This window comes from Olea europaea, chromosome 21 (genome assembly GCF_002742605.1).
Source record: "Olea europaea var. sylvestris chromosome 21, O_europaea_v1, whole genome shotgun sequence".
Classification (NCBI taxonomy): domain Eukaryota; kingdom Viridiplantae; phylum Streptophyta; class Magnoliopsida; order Lamiales; family Oleaceae; genus Olea; species Olea europaea.
The window spans coordinates 13,456,165-13,474,771 of record NC_036257.1 but is presented as its reverse complement, the minus strand read 5'-3'; the positions used below and the strand labels follow the sequence as shown (position 1 = coordinate 13,474,771).

The 18,607-nt window shown below is 35.5% G+C and overlaps 2 protein-coding genes and 2 long non-coding RNA genes across 4 annotated transcripts in view; all 4 read left to right on the top strand.

The window, feature by feature from the left end:
* The first annotated feature begins 1,707 nt into the window (after window positions 1-1,707).
* Window positions 1,708-5,363, top strand: LOC111370766. Its single transcript, XR_002698494.1, has 4 exons — window positions 1,708-1,851; window positions 3,044-3,131; window positions 3,692-4,661; window positions 4,781-5,363. It is a non-coding gene; the product is annotated as an uncharacterized LOC111370766 (long non-coding RNA).
* A 1,364-nt stretch (window positions 5,364-6,727) lies between these two features.
* On the top strand, window positions 6,728-7,005 carry LOC111370765. Its single transcript, XR_002698493.1, has 2 exons — window positions 6,728-6,846; window positions 6,953-7,005. It is a non-coding gene; the product is annotated as an uncharacterized LOC111370765 (long non-coding RNA).
* Window positions 7,006-7,091: 86 nt separating this feature from the next.
* Window positions 7,092-16,347, top strand: LOC111370150 (plant intracellular Ras-group-related LRR protein 6-like). The gene is made up of 21 exons (XM_022991847.1): window positions 7,092-7,130; window positions 7,163-7,222; window positions 7,331-7,467; window positions 7,565-7,651; window positions 7,840-7,915; window positions 8,874-8,948; window positions 9,065-9,134; window positions 9,222-9,299; window positions 9,449-9,509; window positions 9,623-9,701; window positions 9,892-9,982; window positions 10,424-10,484; window positions 10,567-10,634; window positions 10,825-10,895; window positions 11,140-11,277; window positions 11,880-11,984; window positions 12,623-12,747; window positions 12,838-12,934; window positions 14,400-14,474; window positions 14,922-14,977; window positions 16,058-16,347. Exons 1-21 carry the CDS (start codon window positions 7,092-7,094, stop codon window positions 16,131-16,133), a joined length of 1,725 nt encoding a protein of 574 aa, XP_022847615.1. The 3' UTR covers window positions 16,134-16,347.
* A 1,223-nt stretch (window positions 16,348-17,570) lies between these two features.
* LOC111370149 (plant intracellular Ras-group-related LRR protein 6-like) overlaps window positions 17,571-18,607 on the top strand; it is a 9,846-nt gene continuing 8,809 nt past the window's right edge. The window contains exon 1 of the mRNA XM_022991845.1: window positions 17,571-17,579. Coding sequence (XP_022847613.1) covers window positions 17,571-17,579 — 9 coding nt within the window. The remainder of the gene's footprint in view (window positions 17,580-18,607) is intronic.

Genomic DNA, 18,607 nt, shown 5'->3' with positions numbered 1-18,607 from the left:
CCCCTGTGGGTCAGCGCACCGGTGGCAGATGAGCTCCTTACTCAACTTTACAAAGTTTAGACGCACCTGACGTGAAGTCCCCTGTGGGTCATCGCCTTGGACGCTACGTTCCCTCCCAAGCTTTACAAAATTTTAGCCATCTTCCAACGCGTCGGTCCTGTGGGTCAGCGCACCGGTGGCAGATGAACTCCTCACTCAACTTTACGAAGTTTAGATGCACCTGACGCGAAGTTCCCTGTGGGTCATCACCTCGGAAGCTGCGTTCCCTCCTAAGCTTTACAAAGTTTTAGCTATCTCCCAACGCGTCGTCCCAAGCGGGTCAACGCACCGGTGGCAGATGAATTCCTCACTCAACTTCGCATAGCCTACACGCGCCTAACGCGAGTCCCCTTTGGGTCATCGCCTCGGTCATCGCGTTAACCTCTTTTCCTACTGATCATCCTGTCTTGCAGCGCTTCGACCTCACATTGGTTATTGTTTCCCTTACGCAGTAACTAAATTTTGGCGCATCTGCCTAAGATCATGGCTTCGATTACTGCAAAAGATCGACCCCCAAGCTCCCACGAGTCGCGGTCCCTAGTACCGAGACATACACATCCGGTTAGGAAAGCAAGTCCGCCCATGATATAAATATTCATACCTGGACTTGGGAGGACCACTGTTACGCCCATATTATCTGAACCACCTCGGAACGCCCACCACCACACATTCCGACCTGATAGACACCCGTCCGAAGTGTTTTTGAAATAATATCACCAATGTCAACAACCTAGTAGCACACTACGAGGTATAGGCGATTCTACTGAACTGACCGGAGCTCCTTGCCTCCGAGGCCGAGGCCAAGCGGATCCCTGTCAGAAGATCCGCCGCCAATTCCAGAAAGAGATTTGTGTCAAGATCCTCTCTGCACCTAAGGTTTAAATTGCTTTGACGTCTCCATGATGTTAGTTGATGTGACTTATCAACTTTATGTCAATTCAACTCAGGAGAAACAAGCTGTCCGCCTACTCTACAAACGCGGCTGATTGACACTTATGAACGGACGCCTCATACCGTTAGATGTATACACGTGTCCCACATCCAACGGTTCATCCTCTCTATAAATCCCCAAGGTTTGGTAAGAGGCAAAGGTAATGAAACTCTTACTACATAGCATTCCATAACAAGTTTATATATTTTCTCCTTCCCCTTATTATTATTTTGCACAATCCCTAGGTACTGATCCGACTACCTAAACCTGACTTAACCGTCGGAGTGTATACGGCTGCCACCACCCCTGCTGGTCGCGGTCGTGTGCGTCTGATCGTGCGTTGATTGTTCGTAGGGAGAAATACGTGGAGTAACTATCGATTGGCCACGTGGAAGGTCCAATTTTCGAGGTCAACAGCTAGCACTATTCGCTTAACAAGTAATCATGGTTATCATGCAAGGACGAAACATATACATGTCTAATATCACTTTATCAAATTGACTTTGAAGGATGAAATCTTGATACTTGAGAATATTTAAAGGAAGTCAAAGTTTGATTGACTTGTTACTGAAGATTGTTTCGTGTTGCGTGCAATTTCATTTGGACTTCTTTTTGAGGATTGAGGATTTGTTGCGTTGTAGAGGGGCCATTTAAGCAAATCCCCATAAAAATCTTGCATATTCTCGTGTGTGTGTTTATTATCTATCAGTGAATTGATTATTAAAATTCATTTATTAGGGACCTTGACTGCAATTTTCTTGTAAAGATTTTCTATAATCTTCTTCCCCAAAAGCCCTCTACAAAATTTTATAAACCTACGACTACACTCAAGAAGCGGTACCGTTGGACCTGCCAAAATCCTGTGCAATCTTTGTGGAAATGTGAGTCATGTATTCATTTCTAGAGCTGTTTATACTTGCACACAAATATATATGCTTCTTTAAGCTTAATCATGAGATCAATCAACAAATGTAACCATCTTTGATCTTTCACTTGCTCCCTCGTTTCAACGCGAATCCGCCCACGTTGCCAAATTAATCATGTTTATTACGGCGTCAGTTCTGGATGGAAACGATGGATTGAGTACTATGTATGTATGATTTGTCATTGTAAATTTGAGTTAAATCTTAAAATTCGAGTATTCACTGCCGCGGCAGTACACTGATGTTTTTAGCTTAAGTCTGACCTCCCTCCCAGCTGCGACAAGATCTCCACGCACTTGTCTGATCTGTGCGTATATTATTAATGGTCTGATTTTGAAAACATACCTGTAATTTTTGCCCTAATCAAAGAAATGATAGGAGGTATTTGTAGCGTGGAATTGGAGACTTGAAGTGTAATTCGTGAAATATTATGTCAAAATTAATTGAATCATTTCTAAATTCAATATGAAGCAACGTTTTGACGCTATTGAACACAATTCAAGGCTTTGTTTGATCTTGAATTTCATAGAAGAATGCCTTTACTGTGTTTGGATTCTAATGATAATTTTGACATAAAAATGTGTCACAAATGAGATACAGGGGGAGATATGTTCCGTATACACGTTTTTCCCTCACGATATGCACGCCAATCCTAAGTCTAATGTATTTTAGAGCTTGTTGGTTCAACTTTTATTTGGGTAGGTCGAAAACGAAAAAGCATGGTAAATCAATATTTACGCGTTTGCCTTTTCCCTTCCCTCGCCAATAAGATTTCCTGCGTCCGAATGGAGCTCAATGTAAAGAGTCTTGGGGTTTATTTTGTTATTTAATACCCTAACCACAATTTAAATCTTCCTTCCGTAGATTAATTCGTCTCGTGGTGCTTTCATACTTAGCGTATGTTTTGCAAGTAAACATAAATAGTTTATAAACGATCAAAAAGGGTCAAACCAATTTTTATAAATACATTCCACGGGATCCACAAGTATTACCTACTTATTTACTGCTCATGTATCTACCATTTATAAACACCTACCAAACAAGCTCAATAAAATGCCAACCATCCCTTGTCATTACTGTACTGATAGGCAATCTGGCAAAACAGTGCAAACTGTTTTTCACTGCAATAATGAGATTCTTGTTTTGACAGTGAAATATGGGATTCGGAAACAGAGGAGTAATTGGTGATAAATGGTCATCGAGGATACTTTGGCTCGCTGCTATTGGAAGTGCAATTGGTATGTAACCCAGCTATAATTTGATTGACAGCAGCATATTTACTGAAACTCGTGTGTATAATGGTTTCATTAATGTTATTGAAACCACATTTGAGTTGTGATCGATAATTTTTGTTCCATTCCTAAAAGGATGTCTGATGTCTAGGCCTGCTTTATGTTCCATGAATTTTTGTCTACCAATAGGTTGGATTATTCATGTGGTGAATCCATGTTAAATTTTTTATTGTGATAACCAATTCATATTAATTTTTTTTTATTGTGATTACCTATTAGAAATCCAGAAAACTGTGTATATACTTCTGCATGATCGAGGAAGACATTCAGTAAATCATTGCTTTTGTAATACTTTTATGTGCAATAGTCTGGAATTATAACAGGGTGTGAGTATCTCTCAATTTCTAGCTGGAAGATGTAGAATTGCTTCGCTGACGTGGTTCTTATTTCTTATCTTTCTTCCACTCGCCCCCAATCAGAAGTCGCATTTGATTATTGATGATAAGATTTGACATAATTTATTACAGCTTCTGCCTTCATTCTCTTTTTATCGTTTGCTTTTTTAGGGTTTTATATGGTGGCTGTAGAAAGACAAACGCAGAACAGAGAAAAAATGATGGCTGAATCAATGAGGACCGCAGGGTCAAGTGCAGATGATGGTGAATAAATCTGAATGCAGACTTAACTAAATGTATTCAATTTCCTAACCGTATTGACTGTTTAATGCTTCCTATATCAGTCGTGGATGTTTTTATTAGCTTTATTTCTTCTATGATGATATATGTACGTGGATTTGGTCTATTTTCCAGTTTCTTCTCACCATGCAATATTCGTGAGTATGCAAGTCCCACAGGAATGTGACAGTCTAAAGTGCATTTCCCGCAAACTCTTCTGGAATTATGATTTACTCTTCTTAACCGACAATGTTTTGTTTTCCTTAAAGCATGCATTTGTAAAAAAAGTAATGGCTTCGGCAAATTTGTGCAGTTGAAATTCATCATTCTTGTATGTTTTTTGTGTTTTCTCCTCATAATGTCTTGATGGACTAAAAATGCCAAGAAACCATATCACGTACCCTCCTCCCAGTTGGAATTTTTCAATATCACATCCAGTTCTGGTGGCTATGTTGAAAGTATTCAGAGGGACTCTGGGAGAGAACTTGGTTTTTATGACGTGGGCCTGGAAAGTTTTTGCTGTGAAGATTGTGGTCTCGGTTTAGGGCCAGGAAAATTGCTTTAGGCCGTGGAACAATTCCCTGTTTTTTCAAATGAGATATACAGTACCTGAATGATACCTATAAAATCTTTCAATTTAATTAATTACATTAGAAACCTTCACGTTTTCTTTTTGCATTCAAGAAGAAGCTCAGTGAGCAGTCGTCACCTTCTTTTTAGTGTACTACCTTAAGATGTTACCTTCTTGTTCAGGCTTCCTTGATTGCTATGCTACCAATTCTTCATGCAAGTTTCATAATCTTGGATTTCGGATTTGAAACGTGGAATTTTTCATAATCTGGCTACTATGAGTAGTTGTCAGGTTTGAATTGTGTTTTATTTATTTATTTTTAAATGCTGCTTAAGAGTTAGGGGTTTATGGATAATAACCGTACAGTTTCAATGTTACTAACTTTTAGCTTTCGCTCGGATATTTTTCAGAAATTTTGCAACCTCTATATCAAGTTTCAATAGTAGGTAGTGAAAGGTAGTAATCAAAATTTCCTGAACATGATATTGACCCGGATTTGGATAGTTGATGGGAAATTGATAAGTGGGCTTCGAATTCATGAGATGACTCGGAGCCTGATTCAATATGGGGCTGCTGTAATTGCCCAGATGGCATTTGGATCGAAACTTGGAGGCGGGCCATGAAAATGATGTTAAGTCCTTGTTTGATTTTTATTTTTTGATAAGTGATTTTTAGAGAATGCTCGACTAAAATGTAGGAAAAGAATGCGTGAAATTATTTTGTGGAATGAACAAAATAAATTTGAAGAAAAGTGAATTGGAATCAGGCCTTGTAGAATTTTAGGATCAACAGTGAAAAGAACATAAAATGAACGTGGACATGCTACATAACATTCGCATAGTTCCGTGCAAGGTGAAAGTGCAACAAATATCAATTCATAGATAGAGAAAATGTAAAAAAAGTCTCAATTTAAAAAATATGTAAATAAGTTGTACTTTCTCCTACTTATACTTTAGTTCTAAAATTTTATGGAAGGCCTTAGTTATAAAAAAAATAATTCTTTATTTATTTTCCTTTCTTTATGAACTTTTTTTTTTAACAATTTGCTGTTAAAACAAATATCACATTGAAATAATCCATCCTCATTTTACTCGAGAATATGCTCGAATAGGAATCTATTAATCACATGTGCGAAGTTGTTAAAAATATGAGTTAAGTTGCTCTAATTTTGTTAGTCTGGTTCGGGTGGTCAGAAATTTCGAGGTGGAGATAATAGAGTGCACCGTCCCAACATCTTCCGTTGCCCCCGCAACGTATTTCAAATATGTTATTTTGTCCATACTTTTTTCAAGAATTTCAAAAAGGTCATTACAATTTTCAAATTTTGTCCCCACAATTAAAATTTTATGAATTTGCTCTACGGTTATTTTCTTCTAGCTTCATCCTTGGCTCACTCCATGGGTTCTTCTTCCATACTATTTCTCCATTGTTTGAAGTTCCCGTTCGGAAAATTTCAGCCATAGGCTAACATTTTTTGCTACTACTTCCATAGTCCCCTACAAATGGGTCGATTTTAGTCAGTTTTCTTATGATTTGTTGTTCAAGACTATGCCCTTGTTTTTGTATTAATTTCAATTAGATTTTAATCTAAATCAATATTAATCACATCATTTTATGAATTTCACAATTTTTCAATCATACATTTTAGTTTTTTTTTTTTTTATCAAAATCTATTAAAAACTAAGAGCTTGTTTGGGAGTGATTTTTTTCTCCAAAAAATTGATTTTTTGACTGATTTTTCACTATTCAAATCGTTATATTTGACTTCTTCTCTTACAGGTGGATCCTCCTTTTCTCCTAACGATAAAAAAAATTAATTTTCTAAATCACTCTCAAACAGGCTCTAATTTTAATCTCGCCAAGCAAGGGTATTTGATTAATAAATTGTGGTCTCTCTCTCCTAAAATAAAAAAAAAAAAAAAAAAAAACTGATTTTAGTTAGTTTTCTTATGATTTGTTGTTCAAGACTATGCCCTTGTTTTTGTATTAATTTCAATTAGATTTTAATCTAAATCAATATTAATCACATCATTTTATGGATTTCACAATTTTTCAATCATACATTTTAGTTTTTTTTTATTTTTATTATTTTTTTTTATCAAAATCTATTAAAAACTAAGAACTTGTTTGAGAGTGATTTTTTCCTCCAAACAATTGATTTTTTGACTGATATTTCACTATTCAAATCGTTATATTTGACTTCTTCTCTTACAGGTGGGCCCTCCTTTTCTCCTAACGATAAAAAAAATCAATTTTCTAAATCACTCTCAAACAGTCTAATTTTAATCTCGCCAAGCAGGGGTATTTGATTAATAAATTGTGGTCTCTCTCTCCTAAAATTAAAAAAAAAAAAAAAAAAAAAACAAAGAATTTTGCTTCCATTTACGGGAATACAAATGATTCTCATGACAGGGAAGTGCCGGATGAGGTGTACAAAAGTTTGGATGCGGTTGGAGAGGGTGAAAATTGGTGGGAGGTATAATTTCTTATTTCCTATTCCTTTCTCGATTTAGCCTTATAGTTGATTGCTCTTCCAATTAAATATCGACGATGCAACTCGTGTTTCTGTTGCGTTTCTACAGGCTGTTGAGCTGCAAAAACTGATCCTAGCTCATAATGATATTGAGGCGGTGAAGGAAGACCTTAGAAACTTGCATTTGTTAACTGTGTTAAACGTTAGCCATAATAAGCTTACACATCTTCCAGCAGCTATTGGAGAGTATGTTATTTGGACTCTTTAACTATGAGAATTTTCTATCCGTATTTTCTTTTGCTGGAACTGATACCCGAAGACTGTCGATGAGTTGTACAAAAGTTTGGATGCGGTTGGAGAGGGTGAAAATTGGTGGGAGGTATAATTTCTTATTTCCTATTCCTTTCTCGATTTAGCCTTATAGTTGATTGCTCTTCCAATTAAATATCGACGATGCAACTCATGTGTTTCTGTTGCGTTTCTACAGGCTGTTGAGCTGCAAAAACTGATCCTAGCTCATAATGATATTGAGGCGGTGAAGGAAGACCTTAGAAACTTGCATTTGTTAACTGTGTTAAACGTTAGCCATAATAAGCTTTCACATCTTCCAGCAGCTATTGGAGAGTATGTTATTTGGACTCTTTAACTATGAGAATTTTCTATCCGTATTTTCTTTTGCTGGAACTGATACCCGAAGACTGTTTTATTTTTCATTTGGCAGGCTTCACATGCTCAAATCATTAGATGTGTCGTTTAATTCAATCATGGAAATCCCTGAAGAAATCGGATCGACAGTTTCTCTGGTCAAGTATGTGCATTCCATAAATTCTATATTATTTTTTGTGAGGCATTTCGACAAAAAATAGAAAATGCACCTTCTTGTCACCTTAAATGATCATAATTATATTAGCATTGCAGAATGGTTTTTTATCACATATAATGCATTATATTTTCCTGCTCTGCAGAAGGTTCTCATTTGTGTTTGTCTCACTACAGGTTTGATTGTTCAAATAACCGCCTAAGCTATCTTCCCGCGTCTCTTGGAAAATGCAGGGAGTTATCAGAACTTAAGGTAATATTTTATAAGTATATTTGTTACTTCTATTAATTTGAATTGTGTTTTATAATTTCACTCTGCTGGCTTATGCTTTTTGATGGTTAAATATTTTCCAGTTATAATAGTTTTGTCCTGCTTTTGTCTAATCATGTATCCTTGAATTATGTGCGCATTGTTATAACAAAATACTTTTCTGTGCTATAATCACAATTTACTTGTCCAGAAGTTGAAATAATGAGATATTTTGTTCTATGACATTAGTGGCCAGAATTTGCCTTGAGAATTTTTATTTATTTAATTTTTTGTGTGTGTTTGATAGAGTTAATGTATCTGCGCTTGCATGAATCAAACTCATTTGAGTATCTTTCTGCATGCCCTTAGGATACAGGCATTTGGTTGTCCGACTTTGGAAAAATGTCCAGCTAATTTGAAATCCGCATTCGCTTTTGAAGTAATAAACTTGTATTTGTCTGGTACTAGGATTATAATTTCTTTAGTAATAATTTTGACAAGAATTAAAAACAAAAAAAGCTACAAAAATGGACTATTTTACTAATAACTTCATATATGATTTGTTAAAAGGTTCACATTGAAGGCCCTACCCCAGTTTATATATATTGTAGATGCCTCATCTTCAAAAATATCAACAGCCAGAACGACAATAATGAAAGTTATGAGTCTATGTTAAGGATAATATAACAGTAGCTTGATCCAGTTCAAGAGAGCAAGCTGTTCAATTGTAGTCAAAAGTTAGAGCGTACCTAATATAGACACACATTATTGGGATTTACTATATAGTTTGCCCTTAATGAATGATATCTGAACGTAGTACAGTTGAATAGGCGTGTGTTGTCAGCATTTCTTTCCTTCATGTCATCCTTTATACATCAAAGAAGTTATATTCTTTTCTTTGGGTGCCACGTATTTAAACTTCTCTGTGCTTTCCATCAATGGTTTTTGGTGATCTTCTCAGGCATCAAACAATGGCATTTCCAGCTTGCCAGAAGATCTAGGAAACTGTTCTAAATTTTTAAAGTTGGATGTAGAGGTATTATAAGCTTTATTTATTAGCACCTGACGAATTTGTAATCTCCCCCACCCTCCTTTTATCTCTCACCATTCCATATTTTGGCTTTAAAGTATGTTGTGCTTCTTTTTGGCTAGGGAAACAAGCTAACATTGCTACCCGATAGTTTCATTGCATCATGCACTGTGCTTACAGAACTCAATGCATGTAAAAACATGTTTCCTTTTAATCTGTTATTGAGTTTTGGACAGCTCGTTCCATTTCTAGAGAGTTGCTTATTTAACCATTTTACAGCCAAGAACTTGCTAAGCAGCATTCCGGACAGTATTGGATGCCTTTCACGTTTGATACGTCTCGACCTTCACCAAAACAGTGAGTGGAGCAAGTTTTCTGTTGGACTATGCTGGATGGTTTTATGCATGTTAATGTTAGAAATATGTGGTGCTCAGTACTCTTGTTGTCTCTCTGTAATTAATAACACGTCTGCCTCATTTGATTTGCTATTTGCATATATACTGCAGGAATTTCATCAATCCCATCATCAATAAGGGGTTGCTCATCCCTTCTGGAGTTTTATATAGGGTACATCTCTTTCTTTGCCACAATTCTTAGTTTCTTATTTGTTATCTTGGACTATTCCACATTTACACTTCTGATATTTGCCTTCTCGTTTCTTGGTTTTTGGGCCAATTTAGAAATAATATGCTGTCATCATTACCAGCGGACATTGAATCACTAATGCAGTTGGGAACATTTGATCTTCACTCAAACCAGGTGGCTCATTTAACATCATGTCTGAAGTTGCTACAACTTCCCTATGATTAAATTGTTCTAATACTTCAAGAAGAGGATAGTCTTTCTGGCATCTGTAAAGTTTTATTTTTGACTCATTTTCTGATATGCTCTTTATTAATTGATCTTTTACTGTTCGATTTTTATTTTTATTTTTTCACTGTACATGCAGTTGAAGGAGTATCCAGTGGAGGCATGCAATTTGCGTCTTTCAGTTCTGGACCTTTCTAATAATTCATTATCTAGTTTGCCTCCTCAGATTGGTAAGGTTAACATCTTATTTCTTAATAAGTAGTGTTGGCGTTAGTTAAATGCACTTCATGATGAGCATGAAAAGAAGTTTATTTGTAGAAATTCTCTATTAAGTTGTAGAATTGAGTTACATAACTTTCTAAAGTATCCTGGTCTGATTGTCCAATAAAGGTAGTCATTCACAATAATTTGACAGCTTCTATGTTTATCGTTGCTTGAGGAAATTTTTAATTATTTAAAAAAAGATCATAGTTCTATAGAAACAACTAGTACTGCCTTCTGTATCAGTCTTTTGATTTAGAGAAGGTTCAATATGTTTGGTTCAAGTATATTGTAGTTTCATCAGTATGTAACAATTCTTATATTAAAACCATGTATTGTATTCATTCGTTCCGCTATGTTGACATTGTACAATGTATAGATAAGTTAATGTGGGAAACGTCATTATGCAGGCTTGATGACCACACTGCGGAAACTTTTACTTGTTGGCAATCCGTTGCGGACACTGCGAAGGTTTGAATCATTGTCTTGTTTGTCTGCTTCAGCAATGCTTCCTGTTTGTTGAGGATTGATTAAATGATTTGTCCTTACTCAGCTCCTTGGTATCCGGACCTACACCTGCTATATTAAAGTACCTTCGAAGTAGACTTCCAACTGATGAAGGTATGTTAGTTCTTAGTATTTCCTGAGGCAGCAGTTGGTGATTTAAAGGTATCAAGAAGTTGTGACTCTTGGCTTAGTTTTCGCAACTCAAAATTGCTACTTACAGCTTTCTAGATTTTCAAGTTAACCTGCTTCAAGTCGATATTCTTAATTTTGTTTCAGCATGTACATATATGATTTTTATGTGTAGAATCTGCTGCAACCATAGCTGTGAAAGAGGATGTTGTTGCCATGGCAGCTCGTTTATCCCTTACTTCAAAGGTAATTTCCCTCGCTAACGGATTTTTTGCATCCATCTCATTCTTCTGAATTGAAATTAAGTTTACTTCAGCAGACGTTGAAGACTTGAGTTCATTAATACATAGGCTATGTGTCTTCAACGAAGCGTGCATTGTAATGACAAAGTTCATAAATGAAGGCATCCTTATCTCTGTAGTCGATTCTTATTTCTGCTTAAGGTTTTGTCATATATCTGCGTAGCGTCTTCGTTGTTGGTGCCTTTCAGGAACTTTCTTTAGCCAAGCTAGGTCTGGGTGCTGTCCCATCAGACGTATGGAAGTCAAGTGACATCACAAGAGTCAATCTTTCAGAAAATTCTATTGAAGAGCTACCGAATGAACTTAGCTCTTGTGTCTCCCTTGAGGTAAACATCTTCTAGATTGCCACCTCTCTGTTAAACTAAAAATGTTGGTTAGGATTAAAGAAATGAGAAGGAGATGGAAACTAAAACTCTGAAAGGCATCTGCGTCATCTATCTAGTCTATGGTAACGACTAATATACTCTGTACAGTTTTGATGTTAATATGTGTTGATCCTTGAAAGTCATAACATGCATACATATTTATTTGAGATATTGACCTTTCTGGTGGCCCACTTTAATGCGTTGGTGAATCCAATTGTTGTCTTTCATCAAATAAATCTATCCTTTTTATTGTTCCTTTGCCAAATCTATTTGCTTAATATAGCCAGCAATGTGGTAATTTTTATATCATTTTTGTAATCTAACCTTTTTATCTTGTCAGGGTCGAATTGATTTCATTTGGAGAGAATGTGCAACTTTAAATGCCAACTATAATATGGCTTGTGAAGTCACTTAATTTAACTCTTGTATTAGAACAGTATATTTCTTTTCTCAATCAATAGAAATGTGGATAGGATTCTTTGTTACATTTCATAAGTGTTTATGAAGTAAGCCTTGTGCATTAATTTTTGTAAAGCCTTTCATTGAACACATTCAATCTGCAGGCTTTAATTTTATCCAAGAACAAGATAAAAGAGTGGCCTGGTACAATTTTGATGTCTCTTTCCAAGCTTTCGTGCTTAAAGCTGGATGGAAATCCACTGAGAAAGGTGAATATGATTTGATACTAGACTTGTCTTGTGAAACAAACCTTCAGCTGCTAATGTACGAGAGGTACATTAGTAACATTAGTAGGCAGACACTAGTTCTTGATAATCATTCTGAATATTATTGTTTTGTGGAATGAACCTTCACCGACAACATAATTCAAGATTAGAGACAATTTACGTAAGTTACATAGATAGGTAAACACACTTGAGAAGTTGAGAAATCTTTCTTGGGCAATAATTTTGGGCTAATTTTAATGGGTGATTCCTCAAATGAACCTTCAGCTGCTAATGTACGAGAGGTACATTAGTAACATTAGTAGGCAGACACTAGTTCTTGATAATCATTCTGAATATTATTGTCTTGTGGAATGAACCTTCACCGACAACATAATTCAAGATTAGAGACAATTTACGTAAGTTACGTAGATAGGTAAACACACTTGAGAAGTTGAGAAATCTTTCTTGGGCAATAATTTTGGGCTAATTTTAATGGGTGATTCCTCAAATGTCTGTTAAGAAGCTAAGCTCCAAGTTTAGCATCAAGTCCACACATAACATTTTTATAGCATTCTGTAATCTTGCATCTACTTTTCTTCATTATATCAATTTCATTCTGACCTCCGCTTGCTTTCTCATAGATCCCATCCGATGGTTTTAGAGCTGTTTCCAAGCTCCAGATTTTGGATCTAAGTGGTGTGGTGGGTTCTTTGCCAGAAAACCCAACATTTTCTAGCTTACCAGAGTTGCAGGAGCTCTACCTGAGGTCTTTTAATAGGAAATCAATTATTGAAACTTTGTAAATTTGAAGATCTAGTTATGTTGCTTGTCATACATTTCCTATTTGATTGGGCAGGAGGATGCAAATATCAGTTGTCCCTTCAGATATAATGACTTTACAGCAGTTGAAGATTCTAGATTTAGGCCAAAATTCTCTTCAATCAATTCCAGAGGTAATATTTCTCTCTCAGAAGTATTCAAATTTAGATTTTATTTTTTACTTTTTTACCTCCAGTAGAAAGACATCTGAAGTTGAAAATACTTTAAAATTTCAAGAAGTGTCCAGTCAGCTCATTGCAACTATGCTAAGTTATTAGGAGTCCATGTAAATTGATTATTCTAACGCAAATATCAGTTGTCCCTTCAGATATAATGACTTTACAGCAGTTGAAGATTCTAGATTTAGGCCAAAATTCTCTTCAATCAATTCCAGAGGTAATATTTCTCTCTCAGAAGTATTCAAATTTAGATTTTATTTTTTATTTTTTTACCTCCAGTAGAAAGACATCTGAAGTTGAAACTACTTTAAAATTTCAAGAAGTGTCCAGTCAGCTCATTGCAACTATGCTAAGTTATTAGGAGTCCATGTAAATTGATTATTCTAACCAGCTTTCCTATCCTTTTCTTTTCTTCGTTGATGTCTAAACTTCTTCAAACTGTGCTCAAAGGGGATGTGGTCCATGAAAAAATTCAATTTAAAAATTTTGCTTTTCATTGTTGGATTATTTGTTGCTTTATCTTTAAAACATCCGAGTAAAATGTGGTCCTTTTTCCTACAACTTCTTCACAAGTTCCAACTCAATCACAGATCTTAACTGTACAAGGCCCAGTCTGTGTTAGCATATAAATTTTCAGTTATGGACCATTGTATAATTCGTATAAAAATGAAGTCGAACGTAGTTTGGCTTCATCTTCCCTGTTAAACATATAACAATTAACATAAATCTTGTACATCTTTCTCAAACTATCTCCTGTCAAGATACCCTGCAAAGCAGCTTCCCAAGTGGAAAAGGGCCACTGCCTTGAGGGCCTTACTACTTAAAGGGTACTGTTATCCTCTCCTGTTAGTGGTAATAAGATCTGACTCAGATTTTACATCACTGGTTTGTCGTTACTTTGTTATACCCTCACCCCAGCATTGGGCATACTAACTTTATATAATACTTGTATAGAGTTCCTCTTCAACATCCCAATTTTATAATAGCTACAGGGCACTCGGTGGTGCTGTTTATGGATGAACAAAAGAAAGACACTATTCAATTGTCTAAATGAAGGAAAAGAAAAGAAAAGAACACTTGTTAGGATACAGGGGAAGGTAGCAACGAAGACTTGAGGCTAGGATTTGTCTCAATGACTATTTTGCTCCTTCCAATGTTCTTTTATTTTCCTTGTTAACAAAAAGAGGGTGTTTAGGTATTCTGTGTTAAAAAATACGGATCATACAATTTGAGCTGTGGAAAACAATCTGAATCTATCATCATCATTATTGCACTTCCTTTCCCAATTGTATTTGTTAGACACTCTCAAGTTCTTCCTTGGGCTCTCTCTCCTGCTTTTTGTGATTTTCAGTTCTTTGATTTTATACTCTTATTGATCATGTGAATAATTATATTTACATATTATATCATTTGCTTGCAGAGTGTTAAATATTTGACTTCTCTTACGGAGCTTGACCTGTCAGATAACAATTTGTCTTCAGTTCCACCAGAACTGGTAACCCTTTTCGTCTAACTATTTCTTTGATTTGGTTTGCTTTCAAATGCACGAGTTATTGATTTCATCTGAAAGTGTGTTAATTCTATTTCCACTGTGGGAATGTAAATAAATTTTACTCTTTGCTTTTCTGCTTAAAGCACTGGGAAATTGATTCAATCATAATATTATGTTGATTGCTATGAATTAATAAATTCTTATAATTGATGCTTTATGGATGAACTGAAAGATTATCAAAGACACTGGGATCCTTCTGTTGGCTTTGCCCTGTTGTGCTGAAAAAGGGAAGGGGAAGGGGAAGGGGAAAGAAAGCTGCTAATCTATTGAAGATTGTTTAGTCATTAGCAATAGATGCTTTCTCAATTACCATGCATGTTAAAAGATTCGTTTTCCACATCCCACACTTCCTGCTTTGCTAATTGCCTTTTTGCATATCTTGTTCTACAGGGTTTGCTTGAATCCAACCTGCAAGTGCTAAAACTTGATGGGAACCCATTGAGAAGGTACAGTTCATCTTTTATGTTTACTCTTGTTTTGAGTTCGTGATTAGATAAATGAGTTTTAGGTAAAATATTAAGAATAGGCCAGTAAGTCAACCGAATCTAGTTGTGCCATGTTTGCCCTTGTGCACTCCATGCATTTCGACGTTGAATGACCTTATCTACTAGAGTCATCGTTCTCTTTAGTGAATTAACAATCTCCAATTTCAGTTTGATATCTCAGTCAGCAACATCTGACACCAGCATAACTCTCCCATCTGTCTCACTAAAAAAATCCTTCTAATCATTTTATGGTAATGCTAAATGCTTAGGTCATGGTTTTGTACTTCCTAACCATCACCAACAACACCTGCCTTACAATTTTACGCTCGCTCTATCAAATTCCTCATGTTAGTTGCTTACATTTCAGCTAGGTAATAGCTTAGATTTGAACAGGAGATGCCATGCAAATCAAAATTAGCTTAAAGGATACGTCGGTCAACCTTATGATTGACCTGTAAAGCTATAATCAACAGCAAGCGAACATATGGAATGCTTGTGAATTAATCAAAAAATAATGGAACCCAAGAAACCCAAAAGAAATAACTAAGAACTTACAATGTCGTTCGATGTTCTGAAATTAATGACTTTCTTCTGGATTCTCATTTGTCTTTCCATCTACTTTTGCCCTGTGTCCATCTCTGTCCACTTTTTCATTTACCCAGCATAAGTCATTACTATGCTCATTTATCTCTCATTCGGTCCCCTCCCTATCGAATGATTGGAATCTGAGAATTAAAACTGCATTTTCCTATTTAAAAGCATGTAAGTTACTTCTGAATAATTTGATTATGACATCAATATAGCTAGTTCTTACCAATTAAGTTTAAAAGTGGCATCTTTCTCCACCCATGAAAATTGTGCTTTTAGCATGACTTCTGTAGTTTTTATCGGGTTCTTACCTGACAAGCTACGGAAGATGAAATTCTACTGTGTTTTTATGCTGTTAATTTCAGTTGAAATTCCACTATTTATATGAGTTGATAGTAAAGATGCAGGGCAGTATATATGCACTCTTTAAAATAATGTCTCTGGCTTTTCCAGTATCCGAAGGGCTATTTTGGACCGAGGAACAAAAGCTATTCTGAAATATTTGAAGGACAAAATCGTAGAGCAATGATGGTTTCACATGTCTCTCCATGAAGGTGCATAAGCAGCAGGCTTTATGTACATTATTTCCGGTTTGATTAATGAGTGAGAACAGAAATTGTTTGCTTTGATTTATTTCAATTTTTTAAGTCGTCTTGGTGTGCTTGAGTTTATATAATAATTCCAGATACTTATATTATATAATACAATCTATGTTATTACAACTTTAGATTTCTTTGGTTTTACTTCGTGTGGAATGAATCAAATTTTATCGTCAATGCTACTGCAAAATCTCATTTTCTTGCATGATTAAACGAGTTGGTCCAATATTTGCCTTTTACGATTTTGACGTGCCCTGTACCCCAAATCACTTGATTTTTGGACGTTGGAGCCATAAACAACCCACTTCTTCTTTATAGTTCAACATGGTCTATAATAAGATACCATGGCTGTTCCCCAGCCCTGAAATCTTTGGAAAAATGACAATATTATCAATCCTGTTACATGTACAGAAATGTTTTAACATTTTTTTTTATAAATATTGTCAGACGACAAGATTTCATTGAATGTTGGACAAAAATCAAAGTTAAACCAGCCAATGCAGTATTGTCATCTATACGCTTGTAATGCTTTCTGTACATTCTATCTATACAAGGAGCTTAATTCGTACATTATTGGCAATTTTTACATGGATCTTGTTACATGTACATTAAAATTTATACAATGGATTATGTAGTGTCTATGCTATTTGTTGGGTTAAAATATAATCAACTTTTTTATTCAATTTTTTCCCTTCACATCATTTTCGGTAATCGCATATATACATTTTTATATATATGTAGCAAATTTCTTTTTACAATAGAAACTATGGTCATCCAGGGGAAGTCCTCAACATGCATATAGAGAGGGCAATTTGAACCGTCAAAATCGAAAATCGCGGTTAACCGAATTGAATGGGGCGATAACATTTTTTTTTTATAAATATTGCCAGACGACAAGATTTCATTGAATGTTGGACAAAAATCAAAGTTAAACCAGCCAATGCAGTATTGTCATCTATACGCTTGTAATGCTTTCTATACATTCTATCTATACAAGGAGCTTAATTCGTACATTATTGGCAATTTTTACACGGATCTTGTTACATGTACATTAAAATTTATACAATGGATTATGTAGTGTCTATGCTATTTGTCGGGTTAAAATATAATCAACTTTTTTATTCAATTTTTTCCCTTCACATCATTTTCGGTAATCGCATATATACATTTTTATATATATGTAGCAAATTTCTTTTTACAATAGAAACTATGGTCATCTGGGGGAAGTCCTCAACATGCATATAGAGAGGGCAATTTGAACCGTCAAAATCGAAAATCGCGGTTAACCGAATTGAATGGGGCGAAAAAAATCGAACCGATGGTGCAATGAGGCGGATATAGTTTTGATTTTAATGAATCGGTCCGTAATGGTGCGGGTATGGTATTTACGTCGTCGAATCGAAACCGAACCGATTACCAGCTAAAAAAAACACAATTGAATTGATTATGGGCTTTACACTACTTTTCTATCCAGACAAAAACAAAATCCCTCCCCTCCTCATTGCATCTATCTGACTCATTTGGCCAGCCCACTTACCATTAGCCCATAATAGCTTTAGTATGACAGATTGACAGTATATAAATGCAAACCCTACTCTCCACAAACCACAAACTCACGCACGGCTCCACTGCCTCTACAGTCCAAGTCGTTTTCGCCTCCGAAAATTTGTTGCATTTGTTAGCCATTCTATTACTGCTGATCATGTAAAAAAAGAGTTTGATGTTTTTCTAGACGTGTCAGTATGAAAAGGAATCAACTTTGAATGCTAATCTATGCTAGTAAGACTTGTAGGGAAGAATGAATCAAGTAACTTCGATGCACAACAATTAATAATGAAGGAAAAGTTTAGTATTATTATATTTATAATATTGTTTGTTAAATTTGTATTTTACAATTGAAAATTAGGATAATGCTTGCATTTACATTTGGAATATTGTTTGATAATGTTTGTATTTTCGTTTGGAATATTGTGTTTTTGTTTTCATTGACTTTTTTCATAAATTGTTTTATATCAATTTGACAGATGAACCTATAAAAAATAATTTATTTTCATGGTTATTAACCGAACCGAACCGTGCCGAACCGAACCGAACCGATTTACGTGGTCATGGTACGATTATGGTATGGTCAAAAAATTGGTAGCGTGGTTATGATTTTGGCCGAAATCGACCCATAATCAAATCGTTGCCAACCCTGTTGGGAATCTACTTATACATGCACAGCAGAAATTAAAATTATTTCGATTCCCATCCAATAGATCTCATTGTGTTTGGTTAAGAATTGTGATAAGATTGTACCTTTTCCAGATATGCAATCCTTTTGCTTTTCTTTTCGTTCCACAACTTTGATTCGCCACCACAGCTGTCCAATTGTCCAGCCTCCAACGGTGATCCACACAGAGAA

Bases quoted from the DNA above. Each gene is read 5' to 3' on its own strand.
- LOC111370150 (XM_022991847.1), top strand. From the start codon at position 7,092: ATGTTATTTGGACTCTTTAACTATGAGAATTTTCTATCC. The intron at 9,135-9,221 runs GTAAAAACATGT...ACCATTTTACAG, and splicing joins GCTTACAGAACTCAATGCAT to CCAAGAACTTGCTAAGCAGC. The intron at 10,635-10,824 runs GTATGTTAGTTC...TTTTATGTGTAG, and splicing joins TAGACTTCCAACTGATGAAG to AATCTGCTGCAACCATAGCT.